At 33.4% G+C, this 17766-nt stretch overlaps 1 protein-coding gene across 1 annotated transcript; it reads left to right on the top strand.

The window, feature by feature from the left end:
- The first annotated feature begins 13603 nt into the window (after positions 1–13603).
- Positions 13604–15218, top strand: LOC125185382 (heat shock 70 kDa protein 4-like). The gene is made up of 2 exons (XM_048081910.1): positions 13604–13700; positions 14107–15218. The coding sequence occupies exons 1-2, from the start codon at positions 13604–13606 to the stop codon at positions 15216–15218; spliced, it is 1209 nt and encodes a 402-aa protein (XP_047937867.1).
- Positions 15219–17766: the final 2548 nt, after the last annotated feature.

Raw genomic sequence — 17766 nt, forward strand, 5'->3', positions numbered from 1 at the left:
ACCTATGGAATGGTGTCCTCCCTTGGAAGAACATACTTCGTAGACCAAGCAAAGCACCTGGACCGCCACCTAGGCAAATGGGCAGTTCCTACTCAGGTGCTGCTGTTGGCTCAGAAATGGTTAGCCACATTACTGTATTCTGTGACACGTAAACTTTTCCGAGCAAGCGCAGAGATTTTCATGGCAAAGCTATTCGGGGTACTATGTTGTATAACTGCTGCAATAATGGAGAGAAAGAGGCTTGGCATTGTTAGAAGCCATGGCTTGCTGGATAAACCTGATCAACATATTCCCATGAGTGTGCATTGGCTATTCTTCCAGTTCATCCTTCTCGGATGCATGGACATGTTGTTCAAGGGAGTGTGGATGGATTCATTGAAAACAAACCAAGAAAAGAACGCAGAACACCTGATGAGTTGACAGAGTGCCTTGACATATACAGCCAGGGCGCGTACGGGCTGGGATTCATGTGTAGTGTGCTCCTTGTTTTCGTGGTGGGGAAAATAAGTGAGAAGGGAGATAAACCGAGTTGGTTCCAGTCCACCTCGAACCGGAGTCATTTGGACCACTACTATTGGGTGCTCGCGGTTTTGAGTGGTACGAGTTTAGTCATATTTAGCGTGTGGTGTATGTTAGTTAATGACCATCAAGAGTTCCAAGATAAGCCTCAAGAGTTCCAAGATAAGCATCGAGACTACACAGATGAATTTCAAGATGAATTTCAAGAAGGATAAGTCTATGTGGCTGGCCATAAACGGCATTTCAATAAATATAGGTATTTATAGATATTAATAAAATAATTATCTCATTTGATGCTTAATTCAGTTGACAATATTACCCTTGTTCTTTAACTATAACTTCTTTTTAATTCATATTCCATTTTTTTTGAGACGTAATTTGCTACTCAACTTTAATTAAAGATTAGTATAATTAAAATTGATCAAAATAATTAATTTACATAACTAAAATGTATGATTCAATGTTTTTCAAATGCCGGCATTGGGAAATAATTAGGAGAAAGTTTTTTTTTTTTTTTTCATCATGCCGTAGAGTTGGTTCTATTAATTTTCCCATCAAATAAAAAATGGAGAATGGAATTTGAAGTCCAAATTCTAAGTATTATTGGTTGGATACAAATAGATAATACTACTACTACTAAATAGATTCTCCCTCCGTCCACGAATATGAGTCCCGGTCACTTTTTTACACTCATTTTATAAAAATGATAATAAATAATTAAAGTGTAGAAATGATAAAGTACGAGAGAGAATAATGTAGTTGATAGTCTTATCAATTTTATAAAATGAGTGTGCAAAAATGATCGGGACTCCTAATGGCGAACGGAGAGAGTATTCAACATAAGTATTTTATATTTGAGGGTATATTAGTCTTTAAAAAATTGTTACTCCCTAGATGCATTAATTTCAGCGATTTGACATTAACTATACAAAATTTTAATAATTTTTTTATATTATGGCTGGCCATAACGTGGCCATTTAGCACCGTTCTTTCAAGAATAGAGCATTATAATATCTAGTTTCAATAGTAGACTAGTTCCAAGAATGTACTCCCTCCGTCTCACAAAAGATGTCACACTTGAGGGACGACACGGGATTTTAGGAGGTTTTGTTTTGTGTATTAAATGACCATTTAGGAATTCTCAAACAAATTATCGAAGTAAAACACTACAATTCCACATTCCTGACTTATGTTAAATAGTACTCCTATTAGAAATACTTTACTAATTAAATCCTGATTCATTTTTCCATCTTTAAGAAAAACAACTGACTTGCAAGTTTATCGTCTCTCTCATCAATTAACACCATAATGAACTAATAAAGCATGTTATATCCGAATAATCCAGGATAAACATATTAGAAAAAGAAATTTCTATTATAAATTTTATAATTGCTCTATTTATACATGATGGGATAGAACCAGTATACGGTTAATCATGTGACTAGACTTTTTTGTTAAGCTGTGTGGAAATTAGTTTCTTTTATTTTATTAAAAAAAAATCTTCCTAAGTTTGAAAATTGTATTTTTGAGGATATCCAACTATTGTGGGTTCACCAATTGCGACCGAATAATCGACTTTTTAATTATTGATTATATTGAAAAATTTCAAATTACTACATCACAATTAACTCAAATTCAAAATATTTGACCTCAAACATTAAATAATACTCCACTATTACTAATTACTTACTTTATCATTTGGCCGGCCAACCCATGCATATACAACCCGACCCGAATAGCATAATTCAAAATGATAAAGTTGTGTTTTGCTTATTCAAAAGTTGTTATTTGTTATGTAATAATTGTTACTGTATGTATTATTGTGCCAAATAGGATCCAAGTAATCAATTTAATGACAAATAGGATTAAAATTGACAAGTAGACAACCCAGGTTTCGTCGTTGACCCGCCGGGGGAAAATCCTAACGAAATGAAAGTTCGTGGTTTTAAAATCAAATCTCATAGTTCATGGGAAAAATCGAAATTCGGGAAAGGTTTTGGTTTAAAAAGCCAAAAACCCAGTAAATAATTATGAAATTTTTCGTACTTCACGTAAATAAAAAAAGTTAACGGCTTCTAAACATAAATAGTAGTAGTAGAATGTATTATAATGAAACACGAGTTGAACTTTTTGTATTAATACGAAATAAAGGTAAAACATTTAGTATAAGTTGTGCAATTAAAAAAAAAAACTAACTTGGTAAACAATGGGTCAATGGGCCTAAATAACTAACTTATAGGCCTCACACATGACAAATATAATGGGCCTGCAGCACCAAGTCATGATGAATCGAGATATACTAGTTTATTACTGCATATTTATAAATTTCTAATCTTTAATTATAGAAATAATATTGTAAAAAATTTTAGTATATATTTGTAACATGCTTGTTTGTTGTTTCATCCATCTACAAAATATGATCAATTTAGGCTCGAAACAGTTTTTAATGGATAATGTTTTGAGTCGAAATTTAGGTCCATTAGTAATATAAAAGATATAACACATTCAAACAAAAATACAATACATTTACATTTTTATAGTATCTTTGATACGTTCCTTGTCAGCTAAAATGGCAATGAGGAATTAGTCTGGGTGGATGGAGAAAAAAAATGTTGGCAAAGGCTTTAATGTTAGTATTTGTTTTATTTTAAACATTTGTTTTGGTTCTAATATTATAAATGATGTTACATCACAACTGAACAACACTTTTGTTTATTTTACTGTGAATTTAACCTAAATTTTGCTATAAATACAACACTCTTGTTTATTTTACTGTGAATTTGGGGAATTTACCGTGCTTTTTTGAGATCAGTATCAGCATGTCGTCCATTTTCAAGGTATCCTCTCTTCTTTTTCTCGGTATTCTCTCATCTTTTTCTCTCTTTGAGATCACTATGAAGTTTTGTTAATTCACAGCAAAATTTAGTTTAATTTCGAACTGTTGATGGAATCAGTTTTGGGTTTAGGGCTTCATAGAGACCGGTTTAATCAGTTCTATAGAGATCAGTATGTTTAAGATCATATATTTGTGATAAGATCATCAGATCACTATGAAGTTTTGTTAATTCATAGCAAAATTTAGTTTAATTTCGAACTGTTGATGAAATCAGTTTTGGGTTTAGGGCTTCATAGAGACCAGTTTTAATTAGTTCAATAGAGATCAGTATGTTTGAAATCAGATCTTTGTGATCAGATCATCAGATCAGTATGAAGTTCTGTTAATTCATAGCAAAATTTAAATCAGTTCATGTGAGATCTGAACAATTACCTAGGACTGGGTGGGTCGATACAGTATATTGTGCCGAAAATTTTGTATCATTATCGTATCGAAAATATCAATACGAAAGAATTTCATATCATTACCGTATCGAAAGTTTCGGTATACCGGATTTCGGTATACCAAAATTTCGGTATGGATAATAACTATACCGTTATCGTATCGAAATTTCGGTATATTGTACCGAATTTTGGTATACCATTGAACGGTATATCAAAATTAAATGGATATCTACATATGATTTTGAACTTTTAAACTTAAAAAAAAATAAACTATATTATTATTATAATTAGTATAAACGACATGTATCGATAAGTCAATACGTATTGATTTTCGATATATTTCGATATACCGATAATATCGATATATATCGTATATTCGATATAAAACGGTATACCGTAGTATAAGAAAATCCATATCGTTATCGTATTGAAAACTTACGATACGGTATTGTATCGTACTGAAAATTTTGGAATACCGAAAATTCGATATTTTTTGATATTTTCAATACAATACGATTGATATACCGGTTTTTCGGTATATTTACATTTTTATAGTATATTTACATTTTTATAGTATATTTATGAGAGCAAGAAGTCAATAAAAATATAAGAGTAAGGGGCAAAAGTGGTCCTAAATATGACGATTTTACGATTTTGGTCCAGATCATTATCTTTTGAATTATTTTGTCCAACACAATTGAAAATAGGCCGTATTCAGTCCTTTTTGGACGGAACCGTTTAAAATTAACAACCAACGGCTGTTTAGTCAATTTTGACTGGATTAGAGATTTAGATTAGAAATTTTAAATTTTTTCAAAAATAATAAAATTATAATTCTAAAAAATCAAAGTAAAACCAACCTCTTGCTTTAATCTTTCATTGTTCAAACGCTTCAAAAATTGATATATTAATTAACGAGTGAAAATAATTCTCCTACCAAGTTATTGAAAGATTAGATTTACATGTCTTCGATATCTATTCTTTGAGATGCATCTTACTTTCTTTTCTTTGATTTCATTTACATTGTGTGATTTCATTTATATAAATGTAACACAAAATTAATTTGAGGGCATGAGTTTGGAAAGTCCATTTATGTTCTTGTCTCGTAATGAGCCCCTACTTATAATATTTTTTGTGTGAGCCCCAACATAGCCCAATAAAGAAACAGAGTAATACTATTTAATACTTCATTTGAGGGAGGCGGCTGTGCACTATGATTGAGAAAGTGGAGAGTAGTAACTAGTAAGAATGTAAAATTTAACTACCTACAAAATAGAATTGGTTCAATCAACTACCTACAAAATAGAATCGGTGAGTTTGACTGGCCCAAAAACGGTTGATCCAACCTCAGCAAGCAACACCTAACCAATGAGCTACTGCACCGTTTCGTTGCCTTCCCCACTCAAGTTTGCAGCATCAGTAGCAGGCTCGTTGAGGCCAGCAACGGTTCCAACAGTCTCAGCAATATCAACGGCCATTGGGGCAAGGTCTAAACGAATGAGCTTTAGCACCCTTTTATTGCATTCCCCACTCATTTAGATCTATTTAGATCTAAAGATCAAAATTGGTTTTCACGGTGATCTTTAATCTATTTAGATCTAAAGATCAAAACTTTTGATGATGATTATCATGTTTTGATTTTTCACTTATTAGAAAATTGGTTCAAAATTGGAAAATTTATTTTTTTTATATTTTTTCACTGATTGGAAAATTGGTTTTCACGGTGTCTAAATAGTTAGATCTAAGGGTGTCTCTGGTGGCGCCCCTCCCACTCGCCCCTCCTACTAGCCCTTCCCATGCCACGTCAGCACTAGCCCTTCCCATTCCACTGCCACATCACTAGCCCTTCCCACTGCACTAGGACTTCCCGCAATAAAATTAATAAATTCACAATTAAAATTAAAATTTATGAAATTAAAATTTACAGAATTAAAATTTCAACACGAGCCGTATTTATAGAGTTTTTTTAAAAAAAAAAAAATTCGGTGGGACGTCCGAGTGGGACGTCCTACCCACGCCACAATGGCGCCCGTCAGGTAGGACGTCGATCTGAGGGGCGAGGCCATCGCAGGGGCACTCGGGACGGGCGTGGGCGCCCTTCCCGCCCACTATGGCGCCCGTCAGGTCGCCCGTTCCCGACGGGCGAGTGGGAGGGGCGCCGTTGGAGATACCCTAAAGATCAAAACTTTTGATGATGATTATCAGATCTGTAGAACAATTTTTTGATGAACAAATTTTTGATATAGTTGATCATGATTCTGTATTGATTAAATTCACCGATTTATCATTGATTTTGAAACTCTATCAAATTCACTCTATGTTTTGACCGATGTTTCTTTTCATTTTTTCGTTGTTGTTAGATCTATTTAGATCTAAATATTAAATTATTCTTTTAAATTTTGATGATGAGATCTGGAAAACCGATTTCAATTTATATCCTAGAACAAATTTTTGATCAAGAAGTTTTTGATATAATTGATTTAATTGAATAAATTGTGTTTTTCTATTTTTTATTCTATTTTTAAATTTTTTGTAAAAAATTTGATATTTATGTTATCGGTTTGCCTATTGTGGGAGGAGGCCGAGCTGGTTGCACAAGCTGAGGTTGCGCAGGTTTGTCTCGGTCCTAATGCATAATTTTCCACTATTAACAGTGTTTTATTTGGTTGAATAGTTTTTAGTATTTAAAATTTAAAACCCTTTAGCAAAAGTAAGGTGCATTACAGATTTAGGCCCAATATTTAACATTCTTCCTAAACCCAAAAGGTTTCTTATAGTAAGATTTAAAGAAGTCCATTTCGAATTTAACCTAAATTTCTCTATAAATACAACACTCTTGTCTATTTTACTGTGAATTTGCTGAATTTACCGTGCTTTTTTGAGATCAGTATCAACATGTCGTCCATTTTCAAAGGTATCCTCTCTTCTTTTTCTCGGTATTCTCTCATCTTTTTCTCTCTTTGAGATCTCTATGAAGTTTTGTTAATTCATAGCAAAATTTAGTTTAATTTCGAACTGTTGATGAAATCAGTTTTGGGTTTAGGGCTTCATAGAGACCAGTTTTAATTAGTTCAATAGAGATCAGTATGTTTGAAATCAGATCTTTGTGATCAGATCATCAGATCAGTATGAAGTTCTGTTAATTCATAGCAAAATTTAAATCAGTTCATGTGAGATCTGAACAATTACCTAGGACTGGGTGGGTCGATACGGTATATTGTGCCGAAAATTCTGTATCGTTATCGTATCGAAAATATCAATACGAAAGAATTTCATATCATTATCGTATCGATAAGTTTCGGTATACCGGATTTCGGTATACCAAAATTTCGGTGTGGATAATAACTATACCGTTATCGTATCGAAATTTCGGTATATTGTACCGAATTTTGGTATACCATTGAACGGTATATCAAAATTAAATGGATATTTATATATGATTTTGAACTTTTAAACTTAAAAAAAATAAACTATATAATTATTATGATTAGTATAAACGGTATGTATTGATAAGTCAATATGTATTGATTTTCGATATATTTCGATATACCGATAATATCGATATATATCGTATATTCGATATAAAATGGTATACCGTAGTATAAGAAAATCTATAACGTTATCGTATCGAAAACTTACGATACGGTATTGTATCGTACTGAAAATTTTGGAATACCGAAAATTCGATATTTTTTGATATTTTTCAATACAATACGATTGATATACCGGTTTTTCGGTATATTTACCCAACCCTAACTACCCACTGCTCAAACAAATACTAAAACTTCAAAGAATAAACACATATTTGTATGAATCTGTGATATCAGTTCTGGCATCACTCGATTTGGTCGCGCCGAGGGTGGCCGATCACCTATTAGATGAAAATTTTGATGAAAATTTAGGAATATTCAAACAAATTATCCAAGTAAAACACTACAGTTCCACATTCTTGACTTATGTTAAATAGTACTTAACTTATAAAATAACACTAGTGTTGAGAAACAAATACTTTACATTTGGTGGGACAAAGTGTGTTATCGTCACCATCATTTTATCATTCGTTACTCCTTATTTATCTATATATCTTATAACTTCCTACCAACCATCCACAACTACTTGCTGTGAGAAAAATATCTAAAAATACTCTATAACTGATAATAGTACTCCCTCCGTTTCGCCATAGTTGAGTCATTTTTATATATGGTAATTTTTTCTCTTTCTTATTTTACTCTCTCTTACTTTATTCTCTCTTACTTTATTCTCTTTACTTTATTCACTTTATACTTTATTCTCTCTACCTTTTCCCCTTTCTTACTTTTTTATCTATTTATTTAACACACCCAATATTCATTTATAAAACTCCGTGCCGAAAAGTTTCGCCTCAACTATGGCGAAACGGAGGGAGTACGTAAATTGGACCACCAGAGTCGAAATCTTGCGTCCGCCACTGGCTATCATAATACAATTTGTTCTCTATTGTTGACCGTTGACGTACGTCGCCAACACAACGTTAGTGAAACACGTTAATTTTGTGTCTCTTTACGTTTTTGTTTGTTTTGATTACTCAATTATTCTATCCCGTTACAAAAGATTTGTTTATTGAGCAATGATAAATAGTTGAAAACAATGCTAGAAAGAAACTATAATAATTTATTTTATACTACTGTATAGTGGTCTTCATGGCACCTATAATAAATATATATATGTACGAGAGAATTGAACATAGGGTTGGGTAAATATAGCGAAAAAAGGAATATCGATCGTATCGTACTGAAAAATATCTAATTAAAGTGAATCTATAAAAAATCAAAATTAAATCTACTAATCGGTTCTTCGGTTCTAACCTTTCGGTTCTCGGATAGAATCGAGAATCGTCCAAATCCTAAACCCAATAACCGAGACTGAACCTTAACCTTATTTTTCCGATTCTTGGTTAACCGATAATCGATCGATAAAATATGGTTCGGTTCTCGGTTAACCAAGAACCGAGAACCGTTTCCTCACTCCTAATTTTTATGCTAAAGGTATTCCTCACTTCGATTAAACGGTCTAGTGGTAAATGATCATATTTTTTCCTAAATCCATTAACGAGTCTATATGTCTACGTCCATCGCTTGTGATTTTTTTTTTCAAGTAGAAGCATTCATTAAACACATTGGGATTTTGAATAAGGTCACCTTTCCAGGATTAGAATTTATCCTCCCAGCAAATTCCATGACGGCTTGAGTGACCTCTTCGTTCGTGGACTAAAAGTTGGTGTACGAATTTACCCTCCTTTTGCTGGGAGGTTAAGCCCATATTCTTGTTGTACTAGGTCTTGTGTCTGTTTGCTTCAATTGTTGAGATAGATATTGAATTGTTGGGCCAGTTGTTGACTTATGTTTTTTCTTAGGTAAAAGTAAAAGCATTCCAAATGCATATTCTTTGGGGACGGAGGGAGTACTATAACGTAAAGACACACACAATCATATTATGGCTAAAACTTGAGTGTTCTTATATCTAACTAGAAAATTGCTCTTGTAGTACATAAAGGGACACTACAATAAACTTTATGCTTTTCAAAGAACCGTAAGATATGGTTTTATGAGCAACACTAACAAAAAGAAAAAGGAAATAAAACACTACTTAACTCATCAAATAACACTAATATTTAGTAGATTCTTTCAACTTTGTAAATCTTTTTCAACGATAACTGCTACTCACTTGTTTTTCCCAATTTAATAAATTATACTCTACCAAAAAATCATATCCCAGTGTACAACATATATGAAAATTCAGACTACCAATATTTACACTATCAAAATATCATATCCGAGTTTACAATATATTAAAACTAATAAAATTATTAAAAAAAACTAAAATTACATAATAAAACATCCCTATATGAAAAAAATAAAATAAAATAGTACGGTGTAATTTAAATTAAAAATGTATCATTCAAATTACATAATTTAAATAAAAATATAATAGGAAAAACAAAAAAAATCATGTGAATATATGTATACGTATATGTGATTTTATAAATATATATATTTTTTAATTTTACTCTATACAATAAACTTTATATTTTTTATTAAAAAAAATTGAAATGCCAAATGGCACATAACCAATAGCTACATCAAATGAGCGATGTTGCAAGCATAGACATTGAAGCATGTGTGCTCAGGGCATGTACACACGATGCATGCTTTAGCCAGCTTTTGAACTTGCTGATGTGGATGCCCTTAATTTATAGTATAAGAACTACATTTAATACAGTAATTAATGCCTTTATTTGATGGGCAAGCTGGTACCCCCAAAATTTGACATTTCCGTCTCATTTCATCATATTATAGAAAAGAATTAGAATATCACACACCCCATAATGTAATATGTCTCATTACCTTAATGATAATTTACCCATATTCATTCATATATATGAAAATCCAAAGTCACACAAAAGCCTCACGGCCTACTTTAGTTCTCTCTCTATATATAGGTAGTCTCTCTTGTGCAGTAAAACAATCTTAGAAAATAGATAAAAATGAAGGTTTCAAAAATGGGATTCCTAATTGTGTTGATGGCAATGGTGGTGATAATGATACCTTCTGCAGTTGCTGAGGATGCGATTTATGAGAAGTGTATGAAGGAATGCTTGAACACATGCGAAGCCCAACCAACTTGTTTCGACCACTGCGAAAGGATTTGCTCGACGGGCAGCCTGTCGACGTCTCAACTCACACCAAAACCAGTCTAGATTAGTATATATGGTCATTGTTGTGAGTATGCCATTGTGACAATTAATAATCAAGCTCGATTTGCTTTTAATTTCATGTTTTTTTATAGGGTTTCATATGATATGATAACTCTAAATATGATTGCATTACTTGCATACAAATTAGTGCAAGCATTTTGTTGCTGTATTGATGATTTATTTAATAAATATTTAGTGAAAAAAAAAGAAACAAGCTATGGAAGAATAAGAAATCTATAAAATCTATAAATATTTAAAGTAAATTTTCGTTTAATCATTTTATAGATTTCTTATTATTCCATAATTTTTTTTCACTAAATATTCATTAAATAAATCATTAATACACCAATAAAATAATTTATCATCAATGTACATAATAAAATGCGTAGCTAGTATTATAAATTAAGCATTTTTTTTTGCTTAGTACTCCCTCCGTCCCGCTTTAGCAGTCTCATTGACTTTTCTACCATATTTTTGTAAATATGATAAAAAATAGTTGAAGTGGAGAAATGGTAAAGTAACAGAAACAATAATGTAGATAAGACTCTTCTCTATATTATTCTCTCTCTTAATTTATCATTTCTCCTCTTTAACTATTTTTTATCATTTTTATAAAAAGGGGGCAGAAAAGTCAATGGAACTGCTAAAGCGGGACGGAGGGAGTATTTTTGTTTCCTTAGATTGTTTACTTTTTAATTAAATGTCTGAAAACAAAATCACAAGTGGCGGACACTATGGACTCTCGTGAGAGAGATTCAGAGTTTGAATCCCCCGTTCAATTTTTTTCACAATTTATGCTTCCTTTCACACACCACCTTTCATTTGATAATCACGAGTTTTTAATTTTAACTAGCACACACTTCATTACCTTTGTTTCGTGCATACTTGGAAACAAAAATATTCTTCTTATTTATTACTCTCTCCATCCCAAAGAATATGCACTTTGGGTTTGACACGAATTTTAATGCAAAGTTGGGAAATAAAGAGAATGGTAGAGAGAAAAAGTAATTATAGTATTATTAATGAAGAATGAGTCTCACCTCATTAAAGTGAAAAGAGTCTCCAAAATTAGAAATTGCATATTCTTGTGGGACGGATTGGAGTACTTCTCAATAGAATGATAACAATATCATCTCTATATCTTTCTCTCTCTTACTTTATTAATTCTTTATTTAACTTATAAAATAACACTATATAAAATCTCGTGCACACACTTCATTTTTTTGTTTCGCACACACTTTGCAATAAAAAAGTTCTTATTTATTACTCCCCATAAAAATGGAAACAAAATCACCTCTATATTTTTCTCCCTATTACTTTATTAGTATTTCATACTCAACTTATAAAATAATACTAGTGTTGAGAAACAAATACTTTACATTTGGTGGGACAAAGTGAGTTATTGTCACCATCATTTTATCATTCGTTACTCCTTATTTATCTATATACTCCCTCCGTTTCGCTATAGTTGAAGCGGAACTTTTGGACATGGAGTTTTAGAAATGAATGTTGGGTGTGTTAAATAAAGAGATAAAAAAGTAAGAAAGAGGAAAAGGTAGAGAGAATAAAGTATAAAGTGAATAAAGTAGAGAGAATAAAGTAAGAGAGAGTAAAGTAAGAAAGAGAAAAAAGTTACCAAATATGAAAATGACTCAACTATGAAGAAACTTTTCGAAATGGTAAAATGATTCAACTATGGCGAAACGGAGGGAGTATCTTGTAACTTCCTACCAACCATCCACAACTACTTGCAGTGAGGAAAATATTGAAAAATACTCTATAACTGTTAATAGTACGTAAATTGGACCACCGGGGTCGAAATCTTGCGTTCGCCACTGGCTATCATAATACAATTTGTTCTCTATTGTTGACCGTTGAAATACGTCGCCAACACAACGTTAGTGAAACACGTTAATTTTGTGTCTCTTTATGTTTTTATTTGTTTTGATTACTCAATTAGTCTATTCCGTTACAAGAGATTTGTTTATTGAGCAACGATAAATAGTTATAAACAACGCTAGAAAGAAACTATAATAATTTATTTTATACTATTGTATAGTGGTCTTCATGGCACCTATAATAAATATATATACGTCCGAGAGAGAGTTGAATATAGGGTTGGGTAAATATAGCGAAAAAAAGTATATAGATCGTATCGTACCGAAAAATATCTAATTAAAGTGAATCTATAAAAAATCAAAATTAAATCTACTAATCGGTTCTTCGGTCCTAACCTTTCAATTCTCGGTTATAACCGAGAATCGTCCAAATCTTAAACCCACTAATCGAGACTGAACCTTAACCTTATTTTTTCGGTTCTCAGTTAACCGATAACCAAAAAAATATGATTCGGTTCTCGATTAATGGTTAACCGAGAACCGTTTCCGCACCCCTAATTTTTATGCTAAAGGTATTGCTCAACCATTTATAATTTCTACATATAAAAACTCCTTACCACTCGAAAAATCAAACTAATAGAAAATTATTGATGTATATACTTAATATTATTTACATTAATTTAGAGTAATAGTTTTTGAATTCTTGGCTTTTAGTAATCAACAAAAAAACTTATCTTATTAATAGTTACTACCTCCGTCCACGAAAATTCATCCTGGTTTGACCGGGCACGGGTTTTAAGAAATATAATGGAAAGTGGGTTGAAAAAGTTAGTGGATTGTGGGTCCTATTTTTATATATTAGTTTTATAATAAAATGTGAGTGGGAATGAGATAATGGAATATGAGGTCCACTACCAAAAATGGTAAAAGTGAAATGAAACATATTTTGGGGAACGAACGGAAATAAAAAACTGGGACAAATTTTCATGGACGGAGGTAGTACTATAATACTCAAAAAACTTATCATCTTTTTAGAAATTATTTATTTACCTTAAAATGGAATCCACATGTCACCTTATTAAGTAGTGTATTGGAAAATATATTATGCAATGTATGAGCTAATTCCTTTTCAATAAAAAATGTAAGAAATTAGGTAAAAAAAAGGATGTATTTAAAAAGTAGGGTAAATATAAAAATTTCACGTTTTGGAAAAGCTTCGATCGTGTGTTTAGTGATGGGCGGAGGGCAGGCGATAGGGATCGATTTGGGGACTAATTACTCGTGTGTGGCAGTGTGGAAGCACGACGGCGGCGTTAAGATTATAGGCAACCGCACCACGCCATCTCAAGTCGCTTTCACCGACTCCCATCGTCTCATCGGCGACGGCGTCATGTTTCAAGTCGCCCGTAATTCCATCAACACTGTCTTCGGTGAGTTAAGTTTAATGTTTTGTCTACATGAAACAATTGAGATAAATTTGTATGAAATTGGGAGTGGTTTCTAATTGTTTTATAGTAACAATTTGATAGATGCAAAGAGGTTGATTGGCTGCAAATTCTCCGACCCCACGCTTCAGAGAGACATGGTGTATCGGCCATTCAAAGTCATTCCCGGCGCTGATGACGAGCCTATGATTGCAGTAACCTACAAAGGGGAGGAGAAACAGTTCTATGCTCAGGAGATTTCCTCAATGCTGCTTACCAAGATGAAGGATGTCTGAGGCATATCTTGGATCAGCTGTCACGGACGCTGTCGTCACCGTGCCTGCTTCTTTCAATGACTCCCAACGCCAGGCCACCAAGGAGGCCGGAACCATTGCTGGCCTCAACATTATCGGGATCCTCAATGAGCCTGCTGCCGCAGCCATTGCATATGGTTTTGATCATAGGGCTACTACCAAGAATGTGCTGATTTTCGACTTTGGTGGTGGCACGTGCAATGTGTATGTGGCCACGACTAGGAGAAATGGCATTGAAGTGAAGGCTGTTGCCGGGGATACTCATCTTGGAGGGCAGGACATTGACAACAGGATGGTGGATTACTTTGTGAAGGAGTTTAAAAGCAAGACGGGTAAGGATATTAGGGTGGACGCAAGAGCGGTTAGGAGATTGAAGAGTGCTTGCGAAAGAGCCAAGATTGCCCTTTCCTCTGCCTTAGAAACGCCAATTGAGATTGAGAAATTGTTTGACGGGATTGATTTGTTTTCGATCATGACTCGTGCTAAGTTTGAGGAACTCGTCATGGATTTATTGGTCAAGTGTATGGATGTGGTGGAGAAATGCTTGAGTGATGCGAAGGTGGATAAGAGTAGTGTGGATGAGGTGGTGCTGTTGGGCGGGTCAAGTAGGATTCACAAGGTGCAACAGATGTTGAAGGAGTTTTTCGACGGAAAAGAGTTGTTCAAAACCTCTCATTTAGTGGCATATGGTGCTGCAGTTGTAGCTGCCAAGTTGAATGGGGAAGGCAACGAGAAGGCAACAAACAACAACAACAACAACAACCTGCTAGATGAATTCATGGGAACCTCGTTGAAGAACAATAACAAGCGCAAGCTGTCTAAGTATCAACTAGAGACGATGGTGAAAGATGCAAAGAAGTACAAGAGGGAGGACGAAGAGTATTGGAAGAAGGTTGATGCAAGGAATGCTTTGGAGCGGTTTGTCTACAACATGAGGGAAACCACCAGATGTGCAACCGGGATTGAAGCAACCGACGAGAAGAAGATAGGGGAGGCCTTCGAGTCCACTATGAAATGGTCGGAGTCAAACAAGCTTGCAGAGGTTGATGCTTTCAAACAGAAGATGGAGGAGCTCAAGATGATTTATAATCCCATTGTTGCCAAGATTTAATTCATATATTGAGATAAGTGATTTCATTGTTATTGCATTTTTGATGATTTATACCTCATTGATTTATTTTTGAAACAAAAAATAAAGAAAACAAGTAGAAATACTAAACTACTCCATAAATTGAAAAAACACTTAGTAGTCCTCATAAATTTTTATTTTTAAGGAACGGACCAAAAATGAAAGAGTTTCTATTTTTGAAATCGGGGGAGTACAATTTATGCAAATATATTTTTTCTTTAAAAATTATTTAGAATAGCAATCACCCCCTAATCTAATTTGTCTCAATGCATTAATGATAATTTACTCATATCTTTTATATTTATAAATATATATTTAGAATAGCACACACCCCATATATTCTAATTCCTCTCATTGCATTAATGATAAATTACCCATATCCTTCATATATTTATTGCGCTTACCATATGAAAATTGAGTTACACAAGAGCCCTCAACAACTCTGGTTCTCTACATATATTTACTCGCTGATGTTACTATGATGTGAATAATATTTTAGTTCTCTCTCTATGTATAGTCTCTCTTGTGCAGTAACGCCCAACATGTAAAAAAATCATAGAAAACATATAAATGAAGGTTTTAAAGATAGTATTGTGTAATTTTATTTTGTAAGCTAAAAGATACAACAACTTTAAAACTGAAAATTGTTTTATGATGGAGTAATACTTCTAATACGTTATTGTGTGCAAGTGAGGAAGTATTATTAGATATACGAATAGAAATTTAGATCAGTTTAATTTAATCTAAAGAAAAGAAAAGTCCTCTTTGAACAAAACTTATGGAGCTTCGATTCAAATTTCAAACATAAAGGCAATCCAAACATTTTTGTGTTAAAGCCCAATAACCTCTTCATAACCAAATACCCAAACTAATTTATTTGTAGCGTCATATCAGGCCCATATGTTGTGCCAATGGGCTTTTTTGGCTATCCAACTCATTTTGAGTTTTGCTGCTTCATCTTCATTTTATGGGTTATAATGAAAATCTTATCATATTTAATAATAATGAGTTCAATCTAAAAGTTAACGATATGTATTCGTATCTTCGTCAACGCTAATATTATTATTGTTCCAATTTAGTTGGTTTACAAAAATTGGTCCTGTTGGATATTGGATGGACTCTTATTGGGCTGTGATTATTTGTTAAGCTCGGGTGTTATTAATTGGGCCGAGCCCAATGACTTAGCTCCTCTCACCAGATGCTGCCACGTGCCCCTCTCTTTGGATGATGGCTTCTAAGCCGTTGGATGGAGGGTTGAGTGTTTTATGTGAGTGTTGGCTTTGTTGAGCCGTTTCATTACTCACAATCTCTCTCTCTCTCTTCCTTGTGACTCAGAGCGTCTCTCTCTTCTCTCCTCTCTTCTCCGGTGGACTTCCGGCCATCTCTTGGTGATCTCCCATGGTTCTTTGAGTGGTTGATCTCTTGTGAGTGCTGGTGTGAGGCAATCTCTTCGATTGCTTGTTACTGGAGTGGAACTAGGGTTTTGTGAGAACCCGAAGAGTGTGTGTGGAGATTTGTTCGGTGGAATTTGATCTGGTGTGAGGGGCTTTCACGATGGAGGTATTGGTGGTCTGAGGGTTAACTCTATCCAATCCATTGGTGCTCCCTTGGATCTAAGTTCTGGAAGAATAGATCAGTATTGGTTGCGGCGGGTTCTGAGCCAAGTTTCTTTGATCTCTTATTCTTGCTCTCTGTTGTGTAGTTGAGTTCTAGTGTTTAGATCCGAGAGGATCTCTCTTAGTAGTACTAACTTGTTTCTTGAGTGTGCAGGTGCAATTGAGTACGATTGAAGCTGTAGTGATAGCTTCAAGACCTTGTAATAGTTAGAACTAGATTCTTGTAATCTTAGTTGTATTACTTGTGTAAATCAGCCGCGTGGGTGAGAGTTTAGCTGAGCTCTCTTGTACAAGAACAAAGAGGTCTCGATAATTAGTGAATCTAGACTAATCTGATCCCTACAGGTCCATTTCCATTTCTGAATATCTAATGTTATGTGTCTCATTCTTTATTAACGATATAACAATAATTTTTTTCTATCCAAGTATATCTAATACTTAACCAATGTTAATCTATCTCCAAAGCTATTTATAGTGGATGTCACGTGTATTAGTTCATTAGTACTCCACAAAAACATGCATGGAACAGACACATTCACAATGTTACTAGTGATTATTTTTTTAAAAGGAAAATTTGCATTTGTTCTCATATCTCCGGTGATATAATAAATAACAACAATACTATTATTTAAATGCATACATTTATCTAACAATATAATAAAAATATTCAAGAACAACTTTGATAAAAATGGATAGGTACATGATTTTAGGTGCATACGAACCCAACGCCTGTTCTTGTAATAAATGGAGAGATCAATTGTGTGACAGTTGTATGGCAAAGTGTATTTGTTTTTGTTTTTAAAAGTTGACTTTGTATATGAACACCTTTAAAACAAATGAAATTATAGTAGATTAATTAATGAATCCAACAACTTTGGATGAATAAATAACAGTGAAATAAATAATACTGATTC

Source organism: Salvia hispanica, chromosome 1 (genome assembly GCF_023119035.1).
Source record: "Salvia hispanica cultivar TCC Black 2014 chromosome 1, UniMelb_Shisp_WGS_1.0, whole genome shotgun sequence".
Lineage (NCBI taxonomy): Eukaryota > Viridiplantae > Streptophyta > Magnoliopsida > Lamiales > Lamiaceae > Salvia > Salvia hispanica.